The sequence below is a fragment of the Chionomys nivalis genome, chromosome 26 (assembly GCF_950005125.1).
Source record: "Chionomys nivalis chromosome 26, mChiNiv1.1, whole genome shotgun sequence".
In the NCBI taxonomy this organism is placed as follows: Eukaryota; Metazoa; Chordata; class Mammalia; order Rodentia; family Cricetidae; genus Chionomys; species Chionomys nivalis.
This window is the reverse complement of record NC_080111.1, coordinates 978,406-996,437: the sequence shown is the minus strand read 5'-3', so window position 1 is coordinate 996,437 and position 18,032 is coordinate 978,406. Positions and strand designations below refer to the sequence as shown.

General features: G+C 43.3%; 1 protein-coding gene across 1 annotated transcript in view; it reads right to left on the bottom strand.

Moving 5' to 3' along the window:
- C2cd6 (C2 calcium dependent domain containing 6) overlaps positions 1 to 18,032 on the bottom strand; it is a 68,976-nt gene that overhangs the window by 19,057 nt on the left and 31,887 nt on the right. The window contains exons 14-15 of the mRNA XM_057758297.1: positions 8,671 to 8,707; positions 2,133 to 2,194 (exon numbers count right to left, since the gene is read on the bottom strand). Of these exons, the coding sequence (XP_057614280.1) occupies positions 2,133 to 2,194; positions 8,671 to 8,707 (99 nt within the window). The remainder of the gene's footprint in view (positions 1 to 2,132; positions 2,195 to 8,670; positions 8,708 to 18,032) is intronic.

Here is an 18,032-nt window from a genome sequence, read left to right as displayed (position 1 = left end):
GGGTCTTTTTCTCTCTACATACATTTCCGGAGTGATATTTTATCTACAAAAGCTACAGTTTAGACCGTATTTGCGTGAAATCTTTGGAGCAGCTTGACGCGCACTGACCTCCTTATTTAGATGTTCAATGTCTGCCCCTCGTCGTTTTTTACTATATTTCATACATGTTTTGATGCGTTTATAACTATTTCATCTTTTCTGAGTTATGTCACTGTATGGACGTTTTTGTTAGTGGATGGAAATACTATTGATTTCTGCACAACCGAATCTGTATTCATCGGCTCTTCTGTGCTCCCTTACTAGCTTCCTGATTCCCTTTTCTAGGCTACCTGATGGTTTCTGTACAGACTGTGCCATCTGAAAATGCAATCTGTTTCCTCCTTTATGTTCTGCATGCTTTTTATTTCCTTTTCTTGCCGTTGTTGCAATGACCAACATTTCCTGCATCCCACTAAAGACAACCATTAGCAAACACTTGCCTTGTTTTGGATCTTTGAGGATAAACACTCTTTCACTATTCGATATAATATAATATGTGAGCTTTTTGAGAGAGTTACCTTTTATTACAAGTTCATTCAGGATTTTCTATATTGGCCGGGTGTTTCTGAAAAGCCTCCCCCCATATCATTCTGGGTTATTAAGTTCTTAAAATCGGTTGGCACACATCTCTTTAACGCTCAAAGGACTCTTCAGGCTCTCTACTGTATTATGGTTGAGTAGGGAGTTTGTATCCCACGCTGCGCTGAGACATTCATTTCTATAGCTATATGGTCAGTGACAGTGATCCCAAGATCGTATTATTGCCTAGTGATCTCATAGCAGTCTTGGGTTTTCGGGCAGTAAAACTGCACCCCTCAGACTGTATACCCATCGTTAAATGGGATCTGAGTATCTTTAACTTCTCAAGTCAGGCATGCGGGAGGTGGTTGGCTGTGTGCAAACTAGGATCAAATCCTGACATTCCAATGCTGTTTATCCAAAGTTCACTCCAGTGTCCTCGCCTGCAATGAAAACCAGTAGAGATTCCCACTTTGTGAGCATTAAATAAATGCTCATTAACAGCTCAAAATGGTGCCAGCGTTAGAGTGTAACCTCATTAAATGTTAATTCCCAGGGTCCGCTGCACAGTAGGTATTCCCATACAGGTACCGTGGACTCTGTCAGCTTGGTCACAGCTAACAGCAGAAAGACTGGACTGGTGCCTAATCCACATCTTCTAACTTGGAATCTCGGCCTCCTGTATCAGCATGATCCGTACAGAAGTCATGAGCTTCCTCCTAATATACACAGGGACCGTGACGCCAACTGGAGTCTTTGTGCTGTTTTTAGATGCATGAGTTAGATGTGAACGCCAAACGTCAAACTCTCCAGGACATTGTAATGGGTTCCTGGGAAAACCAGGGTGAAGATCAGAGCCAGGAATGTCCTAAGGAACAGAGGGCTGCAGACTCTAGGGTCATTGCACATTCTGTGGCATGGGGCCCAGTACGTTCCCACATCAAACCTACTTCCTACGACAGAGAATTAGCATGAAATGCCGATGCCCTTGTGATCACTGAATGCTGTGAGAAAGAGCGCCTCTGCTTCCTTAGCGCTTGGAAACTTGCCCTGTGAGCGTGGTTCTTCCCTTCCGAATGCAAATCTGAGGTAGATGAAATTTTCTTTCTCATTACCTTTCATTTAGATATTCCTTTCTTGCTTGATCCTCTTTCCAAGCCACACAATTCCTGTTATATTTCTGGAGTACTTATTGCAGTTACCTTGACAATGCACGTAGGCAAGAGAAAAATCTAAACAGTGAACTTGAAGTATAAGTTGGCAATTGGGACGAGCAAACGGCCTTTTCAAAAGTTTATATCGTGGGAGATGGGCTTATACCCCCGCTTCTTGGCCTGTGTTTTGCTAGCTTATGTGGCTTGCTTGTAAAAATAACAAGGCAGAAGCGTTGAATTAAAATGTAGGGCTTGCTAAAGTCAATGGGACATTTATATTGTTTTATAAGTGTACAATATAACCCTAAGATTGATCAGCAATGAATGCATGTATGCATATTGAAGAAGATCAGTAAATATTAATAACTCTTAAAAAATAGAAGTGACAACCATTTTTAAAGGATATACCCATGTACTTACAGGTTTTCCCTTTTGATTAGTGTTTTCTTGTCCCAGGGGCTTGTCAGATACGACTATCTCATCTGAAAAAGAATGGCACAAACACCAAAATCATATCAGTTGGTTGGCACGTGTAACATTTGAGCAGGGGGCTTTGTAAATGCATCTCTTAGCTATGAACGAGGAAGTACAATGGCCAAAAGTCCAGGACTTGGATTCCATGAGTTTGCACAAAGCATTCAATTAGTGAGTCTGCCTCTGGCCTTGTTCTGCTGATCTGTAGGGGACAAGGGTTTCGTGATATAATGTCCAACGTCTAACACCGTGCCTGGCACATAGGATGTGGGGACATAGTGTGAATGCCGTCGGTATCTTTAACCATCATTAGTGCCCTCTGGTCCCTGGGTGCATCCATACCCTTGGGTCTTCACCCACTAACTCCATGATTTTCACTATCCCTGTTGGGATGGGTGTGGTAAGAAATGGAAATTCCATATCACCATGCTCTGTACAGTTAATGCATGTCAGAAATTAATTTAGGTCTACGTCAAGTGTTTCCACTTTTAACCGGCTCTTGATGGCCGATCAAAAATGATCAATTAAAACTGTCGTTGTGACACTCCTAATTACCTTCTTTTTGGGGGCACTAAATAGTAAGTACGTTACACAAATCTGGGCATCATGACTTGTGTGAAAGGTGGCTTGCACACATCCTTTGGAGCTGGGCCCCGTTCTCTGACAGACGTTTGGGTAATTTCCCGTTGTTACTTTGCTGCCCTTACCCGATTCTAGGCAGGCAATCTATATTCCAGATACCTTTCATGAGTAATTATGTATTTCGCTAATAATTCAATTTGTGATACCAGAGAAGCGTCTTCTAGAAGGAACCAAGAAGAGTATAGAGTAGGGGAGTGGAATGAATGTAATGAATTTATTCAATGAATAAATTTTGCTGAATTACACTGCTTGGCCGGAAGGCGTGCGCACAAATTCCGGGACTCGGGACTCAGAAGGTCTCAGTGAAAGGAGCTTAAAAGTACCATTATCCTGGCATCGTGGTGCACGCCTTTCATCCCAGCGCTTGGAAGGCAGAGGCAGGTGGATCTCTGTGAGTTAGAGGCCAGCCTGGTCTACATAATGAGAAAATACCAGGACAGACAAAAGAAAGAAAGGGAAGAAAGAGAGAGTAGTTGCCTTGCTCCATACACTGCTGCCTTATCTACAGATAATAGTGACTGAAGGAAACTAATAAGGAAATCCTGTGAACCTCACTAAATAAACTCTTTAGTGCACTATGTTTTATTTTATATAATGTAAACACGCCATGTATGTTCATATATAATTTATTAGGTTAATTACAGAAGACTGGTCTGCATGGACAAATTTAAATACAGTGTAAGGTATAGCCAAACCACTTTCTGGTTGTTTTGGTTTGGTTTTTGAGACAGCATCTCTCCATGCAGGCCTTGGCAGTCCTGGAACTTGCAGTGTAGACCATGCTGGCTTGGAACTCACCACGCAGACCCCGGTAGCCTGGGATTCATGGAGATCTACCTGCCTCTGTCTCTTGAGCACTGGGATTAAAGGTGCGCACTACCATGCTGCCACAACCATTTCATCTTTGATTTTTCAGGGGAACTTTTGAGACAAGGTCTCGTGTAAGCCAAGGCTGGCCTCTGATTGGCTTCATAGCTGAGGACGGTTTTGAACTCCTCATCTTCCTGCCTCCACCCCACCCAGTTGCACCTGGACTACCACACCCATATATTAAAACTACTTTTAATACATACTTAGAAATCCTGTTTATGTAGGGTTTTGTTGTTGTTGTTGGGGCCAGTTTGCACGTAGCCCAGGCTGGCCTCAACTGGGTGACAAAGCTGACCTAGAACTTCTGATTCTCCTCCCTCTACCTCCCCAGTGCTGTTGTTACAAGTGTGTGCCTCCACACCTGTTTTCTGCTGTGCTGAGGATTGAACTCAGGGTTTCCTGAACCTTCAGTGAGCCTCCTACCAGGCGACCACACCCCAGCCTCAGTGGCCTTGCCTTTGAAGCAGGAGCATCATCAACCTCCACGGGTTTTGGTAGATAAGATAGATACGTGGAGTATTTACAGAGTTCTGGACACCGACTAAGGCAGTTTAAAGCACCAGAGAAGTAGTCTTAGCGTATAATTCCGTGCTTTGATTGATTGATTGAGGCAGAATTTCCTAGGTAGCCCAGGCTAGCCTGAAACTCACTGTGTAACCAAATCCAAACTCACAATCCTTTTGCTTTTGCCACTTCCCTAGGACTACAGGCTCTTGTCATCGTCCCTAGCCCACTCTTCCATCTTCACCATGGGAAAATGGAGGCAAAGGGGGTGTAACTCTGTGATAGGGCACAGACCTAGCCTGAGAAAGGCTTGCTCTCCATATACGTGGAAAATTGAGGCAGTCACACAACAATGACTTGAGGTCACAGTCACAGTGGCAGGATCTACTTTATAGCCTCACTTTACACAAAGAACAACACCCGTTTCTGACACCGAGTTGAAAGCAATAGAATAGGAAGTCTGTTTCGCCGGTTTACTCCAAAAGTCCCTCTATGGAGGGAGGTTTCTGAGCCACCCATCAGTTTTGTGCTACCAGAACAGAATACCCAAGGCTGGATCAGAGATATATTTCTTAGTGTTAGAAGCTGATAATTCCAAGACCAAAGGGCCAGGATCTGGGGGGGTCTTTCTTACTGCATCACTTCATGGCAGGAAGCAGAAGGGCAAGAGAGGGAGATGAAGAGAGAAGAAAAGGGGGCCAGACTTGCTCTGGAGAGACAATGGCATGTCTGCAACAGCAAGGCCACTCTTGGAACAACAGTATTAAACCATTCACCCTATTCTCGTGGTAGAATAGTCTCTCATGAGGGTCCATCCCCCAACACTTCTACTTTGGTAATAATGTTTCTAACACATGCATTCTGTGAAACACAGTAAAACTGTAACATTCTACTCCTGGCCCTCAAAATCCAGACATTTCTCACGTGAAAAATCCATTTATTTTAGACAGTAACTCCAAAGTCTTAACTTCTTTTGGATTGAGAGAAAATGGCCCCCAAAGGGAGTGGCACTATTAGGAGGTGTGGCCTTGTTGGAGGTGTGGTCTTGTTGGAGGAAGTGTGTCACTGTAAGGTGGGCTTTGAGGGTTCATATATGCTCAAGCCACGCCCGGCGAGAACAATCTACTTCCTGTTGCCTGCATATCACCATGTAACAGCTACCTCTCCGGTATCCTGTCTGCCTGCACGCTGCCATGTCCCACCGTGATGAGAATGGACTGAATCTCTGAACTGTAAGCCACCCCAATTAAATGTTTTCCTTTGTAAGAGCTGTTCTGATCATGGTGTCTCTTCACAGCAGTAGAAACCCTAAGACACCATCAACCCAAAAGTCTAAAGTCCAAGGTCTTGTCTAATCAGACTTGGGTGAGATTTAAAACATGATTCATTCTGTGGCAAATCTCCCTCTAGCTGTAAATCCGTGAAACAACTCACCTGCTTCCAAAACAAAATGGCGGCACAAGAATCTAATGGGCATCCAGTCCAAGAAGAAAAAGCATCAGATACTAAGACCCCAGAAGAACCTCCTTTGACCTCAAGCCCCATTCCCTGGGTTCTCTGGGGTGAGGGCTGGGACCCTATGGCCTGTCTTCAGCCTAGACATCAGTGTTCCTAGGCTCATGCCTACAGTTCTCCTGTGCTGATCTTGCATGCTGGCTGCTATAGGCTTTTCTTGTTCTACTCTGCATTGCCCTAAGCGGGATCTCTGCGGTGCCTCTGCCGTGGGAACCAGTCCCTACTGGTTCCCCTCCCCAGGTATCCTGCCAACTGTTTACACCTGCATACTTAGTGCTCCAGGGCCTCCGTCAGAGTAGTCCTTTGGCCTCGTGATGCAGTGGCATAGACCGTACTCAGGGTGGTTGAGTCATGGCGGGTGTGACTGAGGAGCATTGTGGTCGATGGTGGGAAGCAGGCCTTTGTGGTGGCACAGAGAAGCGAGATTTTGCAGATTCCTCTCTGGAAACCTTGCCGTTAAGGTCTTCCTTCGCTTGTCTTGAAACTCTCTGGAATGCCTTCAGAGCTCTCTCCCAATTATCCCGGTGAGGAGAGAGCTCCTTTCTGTTTGCCATGATCTCTTCTGTCACCAAACATGCCTTTCTTTCCTGACGTGATCGGATTACAAACATCCCGAATCTGGTCAGCCTGCTTCCCTTTGGACTGTAAACCCTTTCTTTAAGTCATTCCCTCCTTTAGCGTTTTGCTATATTCAGTTGAGTAGCCATCCAGCAACTTTGGGGTTTCGGCTTAGGAATCTGTCAGATATTCTGGTTTACTAGTTAAATTTCGCTTTCTGCGAAGCCCTTGGGCCTCACCACGTCTCAGCCACGGCCTTTCCCCTTCATAGTGTGGGATCTTTTCTTAGAAACCTCAGACTTTCTGAACAAGTTTTGCTCTTCTGAGCCCTCACCAGAATTCCCCACACCAGTCCTTCTGTGACATCTAGATCTTTTTATACCTCACCCCAATTCTTCATTTCTATCCCCTGCCCCTTTTAAAGCAGCTTCCATGCTTTCAGGTACTTGTTGGACTAAAAGCCCACTCATCCATACCCGTATTATATCTTGGTCTATCTTGCACGGTGATAATAAGATATACGGGACTGAGTAATTGAGAAGGAACAGAAATCTGTAATACTAGAAGCCGGGAAGTCCATGGTCGGGGGCCACATCTAGGGAAATGCTTCTCACTACATCCTCCCGTGACAGAGAGCAGAAAGGCAAGGAAGGAGTAGATCACAGGTCCCCCCAAAGAAGCCCACTGTGTGTGTCACCCTCATTAGACCCTTACACTGTCACATTGAGGATTACACACATGGTTTTGGGGAGACCCCCCTCCAGTCCTATCAGTATCTCTGTTACAGGAAACCAAATATCCCAATCTCCTGAGTTGTTTTATTAAGTCTGAATGATTTTTCAAACAGTCATTTGTTTTCTATAATAACAACTCTTTCATTGTACCTTAAATTTTTTTACCATAATTTAAAATATTAGCCTCTGAAAGTGATATCCTGTTCTACAATAGCTTCCTGAATAGAACAGATGAATAAACACACACATGGTTGAAACAGTGTTAGAACCATGTTTAAATCCTTCATTTCACCCCATTCTGCTATTCAAGCCGAACGAGATTTCCCATTTGCTGAAATGGTTCTAAAAGCCACACCTGTGTGCTGGCTGGCACTTTGTGAGCTTGGCACAAGCTAGACTCCTTTTTAGAAGCAGGAACATCAGTTGAAAAAATCGCCCCTACCAGATCAGTGTGTGCACAGATCTGTGGTGTATTTTCTTTTTCTTTTTTTTTTTTTTTTTTTTTGATTTTTCGAGACAGGGTTTCTCTGTAGCTTTGGTGCCTGTCCTGGAACTAGCTCTTGTAGACCAGGCTGGCCTCGAACTTACAGAGATCCGCCTGCCTCTGCCTCCCGAGTGCTGGGATTAAAGGCGTGCGCCACCACCGCCCGGCTGGTGTATTTTCTTGATGGATGTGGGAGAGCCCAGCTTACCCCCAGGCTGGTGGTTCTAGGTGAGAGAAGGCAGGCTGAGCAAGCTGTAAGCAGCCTCCCCGTGAGCGGCACACCTCCACGCCATCTGCGGTAGCTCCTGCCCTGATTTCCTTGGATGTGAACGGCAAGCTATAAGATGACTTGAGCCCTTTCCTTCCCAAGTTGGCCATGACATCTTATCCCAGCAAGAGAAGCCCTCGTTGACAGCTCGTCACTCACACTTGGGTTTGATTCTCTTCTCAAGTGAAGGCTATTCTTTGCAACCCACAAATGTATAAAGGAATCAAATTACTTGCTCATCTTCTGTCTGCAGCATGAACTACGGATATCTTATTCTGTCTTCATTTTGATTAACTACGGTTGTCTCTTCTGAAGGAATATGGAGTTGCTGTGCGGCTCTGACTGCTTCAGTTGTTAGAAGATTTCCAGGTACCACTTTAACTTACCCTGTGCTGGCTGCCGTAGCTCCTTGGGAATCTCCCGTTTCCTTCAACCAAACTTAATTCCTGTGGGGGCCTCTGGAACTCTGATTCACCAGTTTATATGATCTTAGTTTTCCATCTTTATCCTGGATTACTTGTTAAATATATGTTTTATTGCTTTTTAGCTCACGGGTATATTGACTGTGTCTTCATAATGATATCACGGAGAAAAGAAGCCTTTTGAAGTAGGAAAATGTATTCATAGGAAGAACTATAAAGTAGGCAACAGCTTTGGAAACAGATAAATGTAGTAAGTGACTTTCTAATTCCATTGGAACATGTGTTCAACAAAAACCATCCAGGGCTCCCACTTTTAAGCTTCTGTATTTTGTTTTGATTTCCACTGTTACTCAGAGGCTGTGTTTTTATAAGGAGAAAATAGTATAATTTACACCTTGAAAAAAATTGTGATAATCATTTTATGACAGTTAGTGTTCCAAACGTTGATGGCCCAATATTTGAAAATTACAATTTATAAATAACTTACCTGAAAAATGAGGAACTTTTTCCTTCTTATGCTTAGCCTAAAATAAAAATGAACAGAGAAAGTTGATAGAAAAAATTAAATATCAATATAACTTAAAAACAGCATTATTGATGGCAATAAGTGAAATTGTTAACATTTGACTCTATGTTATATTAAAATAATTAAATGAAGCCGGCTGGTGGTGGCGCACGCCTTTAATCCCAGCACTCGGGAGGCAGAGGCAGGCGGATCTCTGTGAGTTCGAGGTCAGCCTGGTCTACAAGAGCTAGTTCCAGGACAGGAACCAAAAGCTACGGAGAAACCCTGTCTCAAAAAAAAAAAAAAAATTAAATGAGTGCAATTATGGGTTGTAAAATACAGGCCTGGCTGAAGCATCATACAAATAGACTACTAAGTAGCAAAGTCTTCATATAAAAAGAAAATAAGTGTTATTACATTTATTACTATTTTCATTTCTTCAAGTCTAAGGAAATAAAAAATAATAATTTGAAGGATAAATAGAAGCAAACCAAATAGGAAGTAAAATGTACATCAGAAAAATGCTTAAAGAATTGATCCCTCAACTGAAATAAAATGAAACAGTCAAACCCTGATATAACAACTATTTTAGATTCTAGAATATAACCCAAAACTTACAGCAAATCGGCAAACAAGGGACTGTTTAGAAAGGGGGGCTTTTTCTTTAAAAGGCGACTTCTGTATCTCAGGAATCCTGACTGAAAAATGAATTAAAAAGAGGAACAGTCTTTGCAAAATTACTTTCAACCAGTCAGTAAATGTATCCTTCCATGGTCAACAATAGCTTTTGAAGGAGGAGAAGAATTGGTTCCTAGAGTTTAAGTATCCAATTTTTAACAAAAAGCTACAAGATGTATATGAAATATGGCCTATTTGAGAAAAAAAATGAGTAAATAGATAAAATAATAAATCACGAAATATAAAATATAACCTACAAAAATTAGAAAACACCTCAGAAGCAACCCAGGTTTTGAACTTAGTAGGTATGTGTTTTATGCTTTCCTAAAAATGCTCAGAAATATAAAAAGAACCAGGGACTCAGAAGGCAGAGGGTAGTGACACCTACCACTCTCCTGTAAAACCTGGAGGCCAGGGAATCCATAGTCATCTCAGAAAGAAAAGAAATATTGACCAGATTACACTATTATTATTTTTAGATTTTCAATTTTTTTGCTAGCTTGGGTTGGGTTTTATTGAGTTATCTCTTGATGTTTGTTTTTTAAAAATTAGGATTTGTTTATTTCATGTATATGGCGAGTTATCTGCATGTACACCTCTATGCCAGAAGAGGGCACCGGATTTCATTATAGATGACTGTGAGCCACCACATGGGTGCTGGGAATTGAACTCAGGACCTCTGGAAGAGCAGCCAGTGCTCTTAACCACTGAGCCATCTCTCCAGCCCCTTTGCTATTTCTTATGCCTTCATTACATGTGGTTTTCCTCTCATTCATATTTTGCTTTGCCTTTTTATTTTACCCCATTCTCTTTCAAATAAAAACATATACAATTTTAAGTGTATGCATGTTTATTGTGCCCCGTGTGCATGCATTTCTCACAGAGCCCCCAAGAGGGCGTTAGGGTCCCTAGAAAGTGAATTACAGAAGAAGGTTATGAGCTGCTAATGTGGGTGCTGGGAATTGAACCCAGGTCTTCTAGAACTGCAACAAGTACTCTTTTTTTTTTTAATTTATTTTTATTTTCTGAACATAGTTTTCAACTGCATGTGTGTTTGTGTGAGGGCGTCGGGTCCCACGGAACTGGAGTTGCAGACAGTTGTGAGCTGCCATGTGGGTGCTGGGAATTGAACCTGGGTCCATTTGGAAGAGCAGCCGGTGCTCTTAACCTCGGAGCCATCCCTCCAGCCCCTGCAACAAGTACTCTTAGCCACTGAGTCATCTCTAAAGCTCTTCATTCTTTTTTGTTTCTTATTTATAAATACCGTTAACTTTAAAAACCTTTAAAATCCTATGAGTAGCCTTGTTCACTTACATCCACGCCTTTCAGAGGCTGTGAATAAAGCCCCCAGCTGCTTTACTGTTACCGATGGCTTTCTCTCGTCTATGTGGAGATGATTACCACTAAGAAAGCATAAAGCAAAACAACAACAAAACAGCAGGGGAGAATCGGAAGGTATAGCCATTACAGCAGATGCACAAATTACAAAGTAGAGACACACACAAAGAAAACGTGAACGCAAGCTCTTAACTCCCCAGTTGTCGAAATGTTGAAAAAGAAATTTAAATAAAAAAAAAAATCTATTTTTGAAAATGACCAGTTACTTCAAAGGGGACTTAAACAGATAAAGTAGGGAAGTCAGTTCAGGACCTGCATTCAGAAGTCGGCAACACAGATGAGAAATTTAATAACCTGGAAAAAAAAAAAAACTTAAGCAAAGGAATTTAAATTCTGGTGGGGGAGCAGGGCACGGGAATCAAAGCAGATATACTAGGAACAAAAAAGAAAAAAAACTTCAGTTAGTAAAACTCTGTCGAGTTTTGGTGAGTGAGGCCTCCAACCGAGTCAGCAGTAAGAAGAAATCCCATTACATCACTCTACCTGATATGGGGGGAGTGACCTAGCACCACTCAGAGAGAGAATCTACTGCTAAAATCTGAATTAACCCGAGGACCTGAGAACAGGGAATAACCGCCATCAAGGAGCCAGTATTTGACTTGTTCCCAGACTCAGGGTGGGTAAAAGCTTCGGGGGAAACAGCTGTGGAGAGCGGGAGGGTTAGGTGCTGGGAGGTCAAAGCCTGTAGGCTTAGCTCAGAAAGGGGAGTGCACAGGGAAAGACAGCACCTCCTTCGTGGGCCTGGAGCAGACAGTATCACCCCAGGATGGGAGTAGCCCTAGTTTTGACTCTGAACCCGAGGCCAGTGGTGCAATCACCTCTGGAACAACTTACCTGTTACTCACTGCTGTGGAGCCCAAGAGCTGAAGCTGCAGGGATGCATTTGGTACCCACAGCTGCATCCATAAGGCAGGTGATTGGTACTTAGGGAGTTTACTATAAGAAGACAGCCTCTGCCCTTACTAATCTCCATGCTACTGTTGCTTCCCACATTCCCCGCACACTTGGGAGACCCTTGAGGTTACAACGTTAGTCATCTGGGGAATCATCATTTGGGGAGTCTTGGGAGGATCAGAGCGCCCGCCTAGCCCACAGAGAGAAAAACTAAATGTGTCCAGCAGAGGCCCGCGGTATACAAAGAAACCCGACCAAAGTGAGGACAGTTATGTGAGCGGCAGTTACTGTGGAGTACACTCTCCACAGCAGCATAAACTGTAGAGAGGACACGGGAATGGAGTCCAGAAATTCAGCGGAGCTCCAGCCAGTCTCTGTGTAACCGGCAATCTCCAAGCTTTGAGGACACAGAAAGCTGTTCTAATACCACATCCTTTTTTTCCCTCTGACTTTTTTTGTTGTTTTCTGAAACAGGTCTCTCTCTGTGTCTCCGTTAAGTTTCTGTCTGGCAGTCCTGTCCATTGGTGAGAGTGGGGTGTTGAAGTCTCCCATTACTGGTGTGTGGGGTTCGATGTGTGATTTAAGCTTTAGTAATGTTTCTTTTACAAATGTGGATGCCCTTATATCTGTGGCATATATATATATATATATATATATATTCATATACATGTAGGGAATTCCTACAGCTGATAAACATCTGTAATGTGGCAGGATACAAGATTAACTCAAAAAAAAAATCAGTAGCCCTCCTATAGACAAATGATAAAGAAACTAAGAAGTCAGAGAAATATCACTCTTCACAATAGTCACAGATACAGAGGCAGGTGTATCTCTGTGGATTCAAGGCCACCCTGGGTTACACAAGATTGAATCTGTTTAAAAGAGAAACAGAGCTCACAGAAAGGTGATCCCAGCACTTGGGATCCCATGCCTTTAATCCCAGCACTAGGGAGGTGAAGAAAGGAATGATATGGCTGGGAGGAGAGAGGAATATAAAGAGGAAGACATAGGAACTCAGTGTGGTGTAGAGTTTGGGAATTCCTGGAGACAGTCTCTTGCCACATTTTGGTCTGAGGTAGAGGTAAGAGTCAGAGGCTGGCTGCTTTGTTTTTCTGATCTTCAGGTTGAACCCCAATCTCTCTCTCTCTCTGGTTTTTATTATTCATGCTACATAACACCAGTAGCACAGACACTGAGATAGACAATTAATAAATGGGACCTCCTAAAACTGAGAAGCTTCTATAAGGCAAAGGACACGGTCAACAAAACAAAATGACAGTTTACAGAATGGGAAAAGATATTCACCAACCCCATATCTGACACAGGGTTGATCTCTAAAATAAACAAAGAACTCAAGAAACTAAACACCAAAAAAAAAAAAAAAAAAAAAACAAATACTCCAATTTAAAATGCGGTACAGATCTAAACAGAGAATTCTCAACAATGGAATTTCAAATGGCCTAAAGACACTTAAGAAAATGTTCAACATCCTTAGTCATCAGGGAAACGCAAATCAAAACAACTCTGAGATACCATCTTACACCTGTCAGAATGGCTAAGATAAAAAACACTGATGACAGCCTATGTTGGAGAGGATGTGGAGTAAGGGGAACACTCCTTCATTTCTGGTGGTACTGTAAACTTGTACAGTCACTTTGGAAATCAGAATGGTGGTTTCTCAGAAAACTAGGAATCAATCTCACTAAAGATCCAACAATAAATCACTCTTGGGTGTATACCCAAAGGATGCTCAATCATACCACAAGGACATTTGCACAACTGTGTTTATAGCAGCATTATTTGTAATAGCCAGAACCTGGAAATGACCTAGATGCCCTTCAACCAAAGCACAGGTAAAGAAAATGGGACATTTACATAACGGAGTACTACTCAGTGGTTTAAAAAAAAAATGACATTTGAAATTTGCAGGCAAATGATGAAACTAGAAAAAAACAACCTGAGTGAGGTAACCCATACCCCAAAAGACAATCAGTATGTATTTACTCATAAGTAAATATTAGACATAAAGCAAAGGGTAACCAGCCTACAGTTCAAAATCCCTGAGAAGTCAGGAAACAAGGAGGACCCTAAGAGAGACATACATGGATCTCCCTTGGTATGGGAAATAAACAAGATCTCCTGAGTAAATCGGGAGTGTGCAGGGGAGGGAGGAAGACAGTGGGGAGAACATGAGGGATCAGAAAGGTTGAGTTGGGGGAAGGTCGGGGGAGAGCAAGGGAAGAGATATCTATTTAATAGAGGGAGCCAGTATGGGTTTTGTGAGAAACCTGACGCTAGGGAAATTCCTAGGAATCCACAAGGATGATCCCAGCTAAGAGTCTAAGCAAGAGTGGAGAGGGTGCCTGAACTGCCCTTCCCCTGTAATCAGATTCAGGACCACCTTAATTGTCATCATAGAACCTTCACCCAGTAACTGATGGAAGTAGATGCAGGGATTCACAGCTAAGCACTAGGCCGAGCTTCTTGAGTCCAGACATAGACAAGGAGGAACGACAATATGAGCAAAGGGGTCAAGACTATGACGGGGAGACCCACAGAAACAGCTGACTCGAGCTAATGGGAGCTCACTGACTCTGGACTGACAGCGGGGGATCCTGCATAGGACCAAGGTAGGCCCTCTGAATGTGGGTGACAGCTGTGTGGCTTGGGCAGTTTGTGGGACCACTGGAAATGGAACCCGTATTTATCCCTAGTGCATGTACTGGCTTTTTGGAGCCCATTCCCTATGGAGGAAGACCTTGCTTGGCATAGATTCAGGGAGGAGTGCCTTAGTCCTACCTCAAGTGATTTGACAGACTTTGCTGACTCCCCAGGGGAGGCTTCACCCTCTCTGAGGAGTGGATGATGGTGGGGTAGGGGAAGCTGGAGAGGGGGAGGCAGAGGGAACTGGGATTGATATGTAAAATAAAAAAGATTGTTTAAAAAATTAAAAGATAAAAAAAGAAGCTAGAAATGCATACTGGAAAAAAAGATAGCATCTTTAACAAGTGGTTCTGGTCAAACTGGATGGTTACACGCAGAAAAATACAAATAGATTCATATTTATCGTCCTATGCAAAGCAACTCCAAACGAGTCAAAGACCTCAACACAAGTCCAGATAACCTGAGTCTGGTAGGAAAAAGGTTAGCAGTCTTGATCTCATGGGCACAGGAAAAGACTTTCTGAACAGGACACCGATAGCCCAGACACTAAAAACAATTGATAATGGGGCCGCATGAAATGAAAATGCTCCCTTATGGCACCACTGGCAAGACAGAAGACTAGCATTTATCCTGGCTAATTACCTGGTGGATAGATCAATCAGTCTCTCCAAGTGCAGCAAGTCCCTCATGAAATTATATATACTGGGTTTTTGAAGACAGGATTTCTCTGTGTAACAGTCTTGGCTGTCCTGGAACTCACGTTATAGACCAGGTTGACCTCAGACTCTCAGAGATTCACCTGTCTCTGCCTCCCGAGTGCTGGGATTAAAGGTGTGTGCCAACCAGCACCCAGCTATGATATATATATATATATATATATATATATATATATATATATATACTTAAAATATATATAATCCACACATCTTTACTTGTAAGTGTTCATTGCATTGAGTTATTGGTGTTTGCTACACTATCAATACTGGGCCCTCACCGGGACTCTTCTTGGAAATGCTGTTGTTGCCCTGTGTCATGGAGGTCCTGAGGCTTTAGTTCTGTGGGACCTGCTTCTTTATGTGTTCCAGTAGTTCACAGATGAGGTGGAGGTTGGGGCGGGCCAACTCATAGCCGTGGTTCTGGGCCTGGGTGGTAGCTGGGTTCATCAGCCCGCCAGCTGTCCTTTATCCTCACCACCAGGGCGAGCTCTCCAGCACTGACCGGGCTGGCTCCCCCACCGCAGCAGGCAGCGAAGAGCAGGGCCAGTTCTCCTGCTCTCAAGACCTCAGGGCTGGCTCACCCACAGCACGGCATGGCACATGGAGGGGGCATCGCCTCTCCCATTCTCAAGCCTGTCAACCCACCAACAGGGTCAGCTACAAATTTTCTCGAAAACTTTTAATGTGCAGTTGGCTGGATACACATATGGAAGGATGGCTAATATTCATATACTAGATATAAACGCGTACCTCTAATAAAAACTTTAAGCTGCTGTAGCAGAAGTTTCCTGCTATAAATAAATTTGTGGATAGAGAGTGAGAGACTCTGAGACAACACAGAGTTCGGGGCTCAGCCATCCCGGGATCCTGATTGGTGCCAGGCTCCCAGCCATTTCCAATAAGGCACCGGACAAGTGAAGAACCATGCTGGGGATGACGAACCCCAGGATGGCATTTCTTCAGCTGATGCTGGGTGAGCTTCCAGAACTTCCCAGAGAAGTACAGACTCTGAATCAAGTCTTGAGAATAAAAACGTTTCCAGACACTACGCTTTAGGATAGTTGCTGTGTAAATACTTAGAAATGGGTATCAAAAGCTGGATTGCTACTAGAACAGAAACCCCAAATATGTGAAATTTCTCTGGGAGGGGGGTCACATGTTGGTAAAAACAAAAAATAGTGAGAAATCCCCCCCCAAGAAACTGGTTAGATGATATGGGAAAGACGTGAATGTTTTCCAGGAAACTGAAAGCTGCAGCCAACTCTTCACGGCGACAGAAAATCTGACAACAGGAACTCTCCCTACTCACACGGAAAACGGAGAATTTGAGTTTTTGGCAATGAGTCCAGGTTTCATGCTGAGAGTGTCAGCTTCCTCTTCCAGGAAAGTGAACTAAAGAGCGGCTGTTGGTACCGTCTGCTAGTGCTGGAGGATAAAACAGCTATGCCCTCACATTACAAGTTGATGAGCCTCAAAGAAAGAACTGATCTCATGGCAAAGATTAAATCTGGAGCGCTGCCAGTGAAACACGGTTTCGAGGCCATGATCACAAGGTTTTATTGTTGCCAAAACCCTCAGAAAGATTTCATCCGTTGCCGAACAGACATTATTTGGAGAATCTTTAGGTGGCGCCTCGGCCCTGTCTGCCAAACAAACTCCCAGATTTCTTCAGGTTACTGTGCTACAGTAGCCAAATGCTCAGCCCAAGGAAATGCAGGCCTATCTTAAAATATGTGTGTGTGTGTGTGTGCGCGCGTGTGCAATATTTCATTATTCAAAAATAATTTGTTACATAAGAAACGCATGCTTTAAATGAATTATAGCATCTCAAGCTGAAGTCAGTTTAAAGTGAGGTACTTAAACCAACAACTTCCTCCAGAAACAGTCACAATGTAGACACTGAACTACATAAAAGCATCATTTCTTCTGAAGAAAATATTAAAGGCGTACAGCCAAGACCCTAGGGCCCGCTCGAGAACTTGGCAGATATTAATCTGCCGCCTGTTCTATGTGTCTCCTTTCACTCTATGTTTGGGATGCCAAGGATGTTCCGGCTAACAGAACACACAAATTCTGAGCATGAGACTGAGTATCTGGGTAGGGAGAGAATGTTTCATGTGAAGGGGATGTTCATTGCTGGGAAATTAATCTATGGTAAAGTATATGTAGCAGCATCTCATTTGTATTTTAATATTAAAGCTTGCCTGAGGATCAGAAAAGTAAAACAGCCACACTGGCCAGCCTTACAGACCAGGCAGCAATGACACAAACCTTTAATCCCAGTAACCACACTAGCTTGTCATAGAAACCAGGCGGTAGTGGTACATGCCTTTAATCCCAGAACTAGAGAGGAGTATAAAATGGGAGGAGACAGCTCTCAATCTGTCTCATTCTGAGATTCCTAGAGGCAAGATCACCATTTCAGAATGAAATGGAAGTAAAGTCAGGGACTGGCTGTTTTGCTTTCCTGACCTTCAGGTTCTAACCCCAATATATGTCTCTGAGTTTTCATTAATCATGCTACATGCATATTCTAATATGGTCCCCAGTGGTAACGCTTCCCACGATTCAAGCAGTCTGGGATGCACTGGAAGTAAATCTAGACTAAGATTAAGCCTGGAGCTAATAAAGTCCTGTGGCTTTTGCTTTTTTGTTTTAGAATGCCTACACTGCCATGTAAGAAGTTCGGTTGTCTTGTTAAAAGACTTAGAGAGACCACATGAAGAAATTCGCGGGGAGACCGTGAGGAACGATCCCTGACTTTACACAACCGAGGGACAGGAAGAACGGAGCAAGTGGGGGAGAGAATATTTTACTGTGGGGGACTATCAAAGCAGAAGACTTCAGATCCTGAGCCTGTCTCGTGGAAGAGTCAGCCAGTCAAGTGAGCGAACCATTGTGAGTTCCAGCCCAGTCAAGTGTCTAAATGATTTTAAGTCCATATAACATCCGAGATCTGGGGACACAGAACCGTCCTGCTAAACACAATCGATT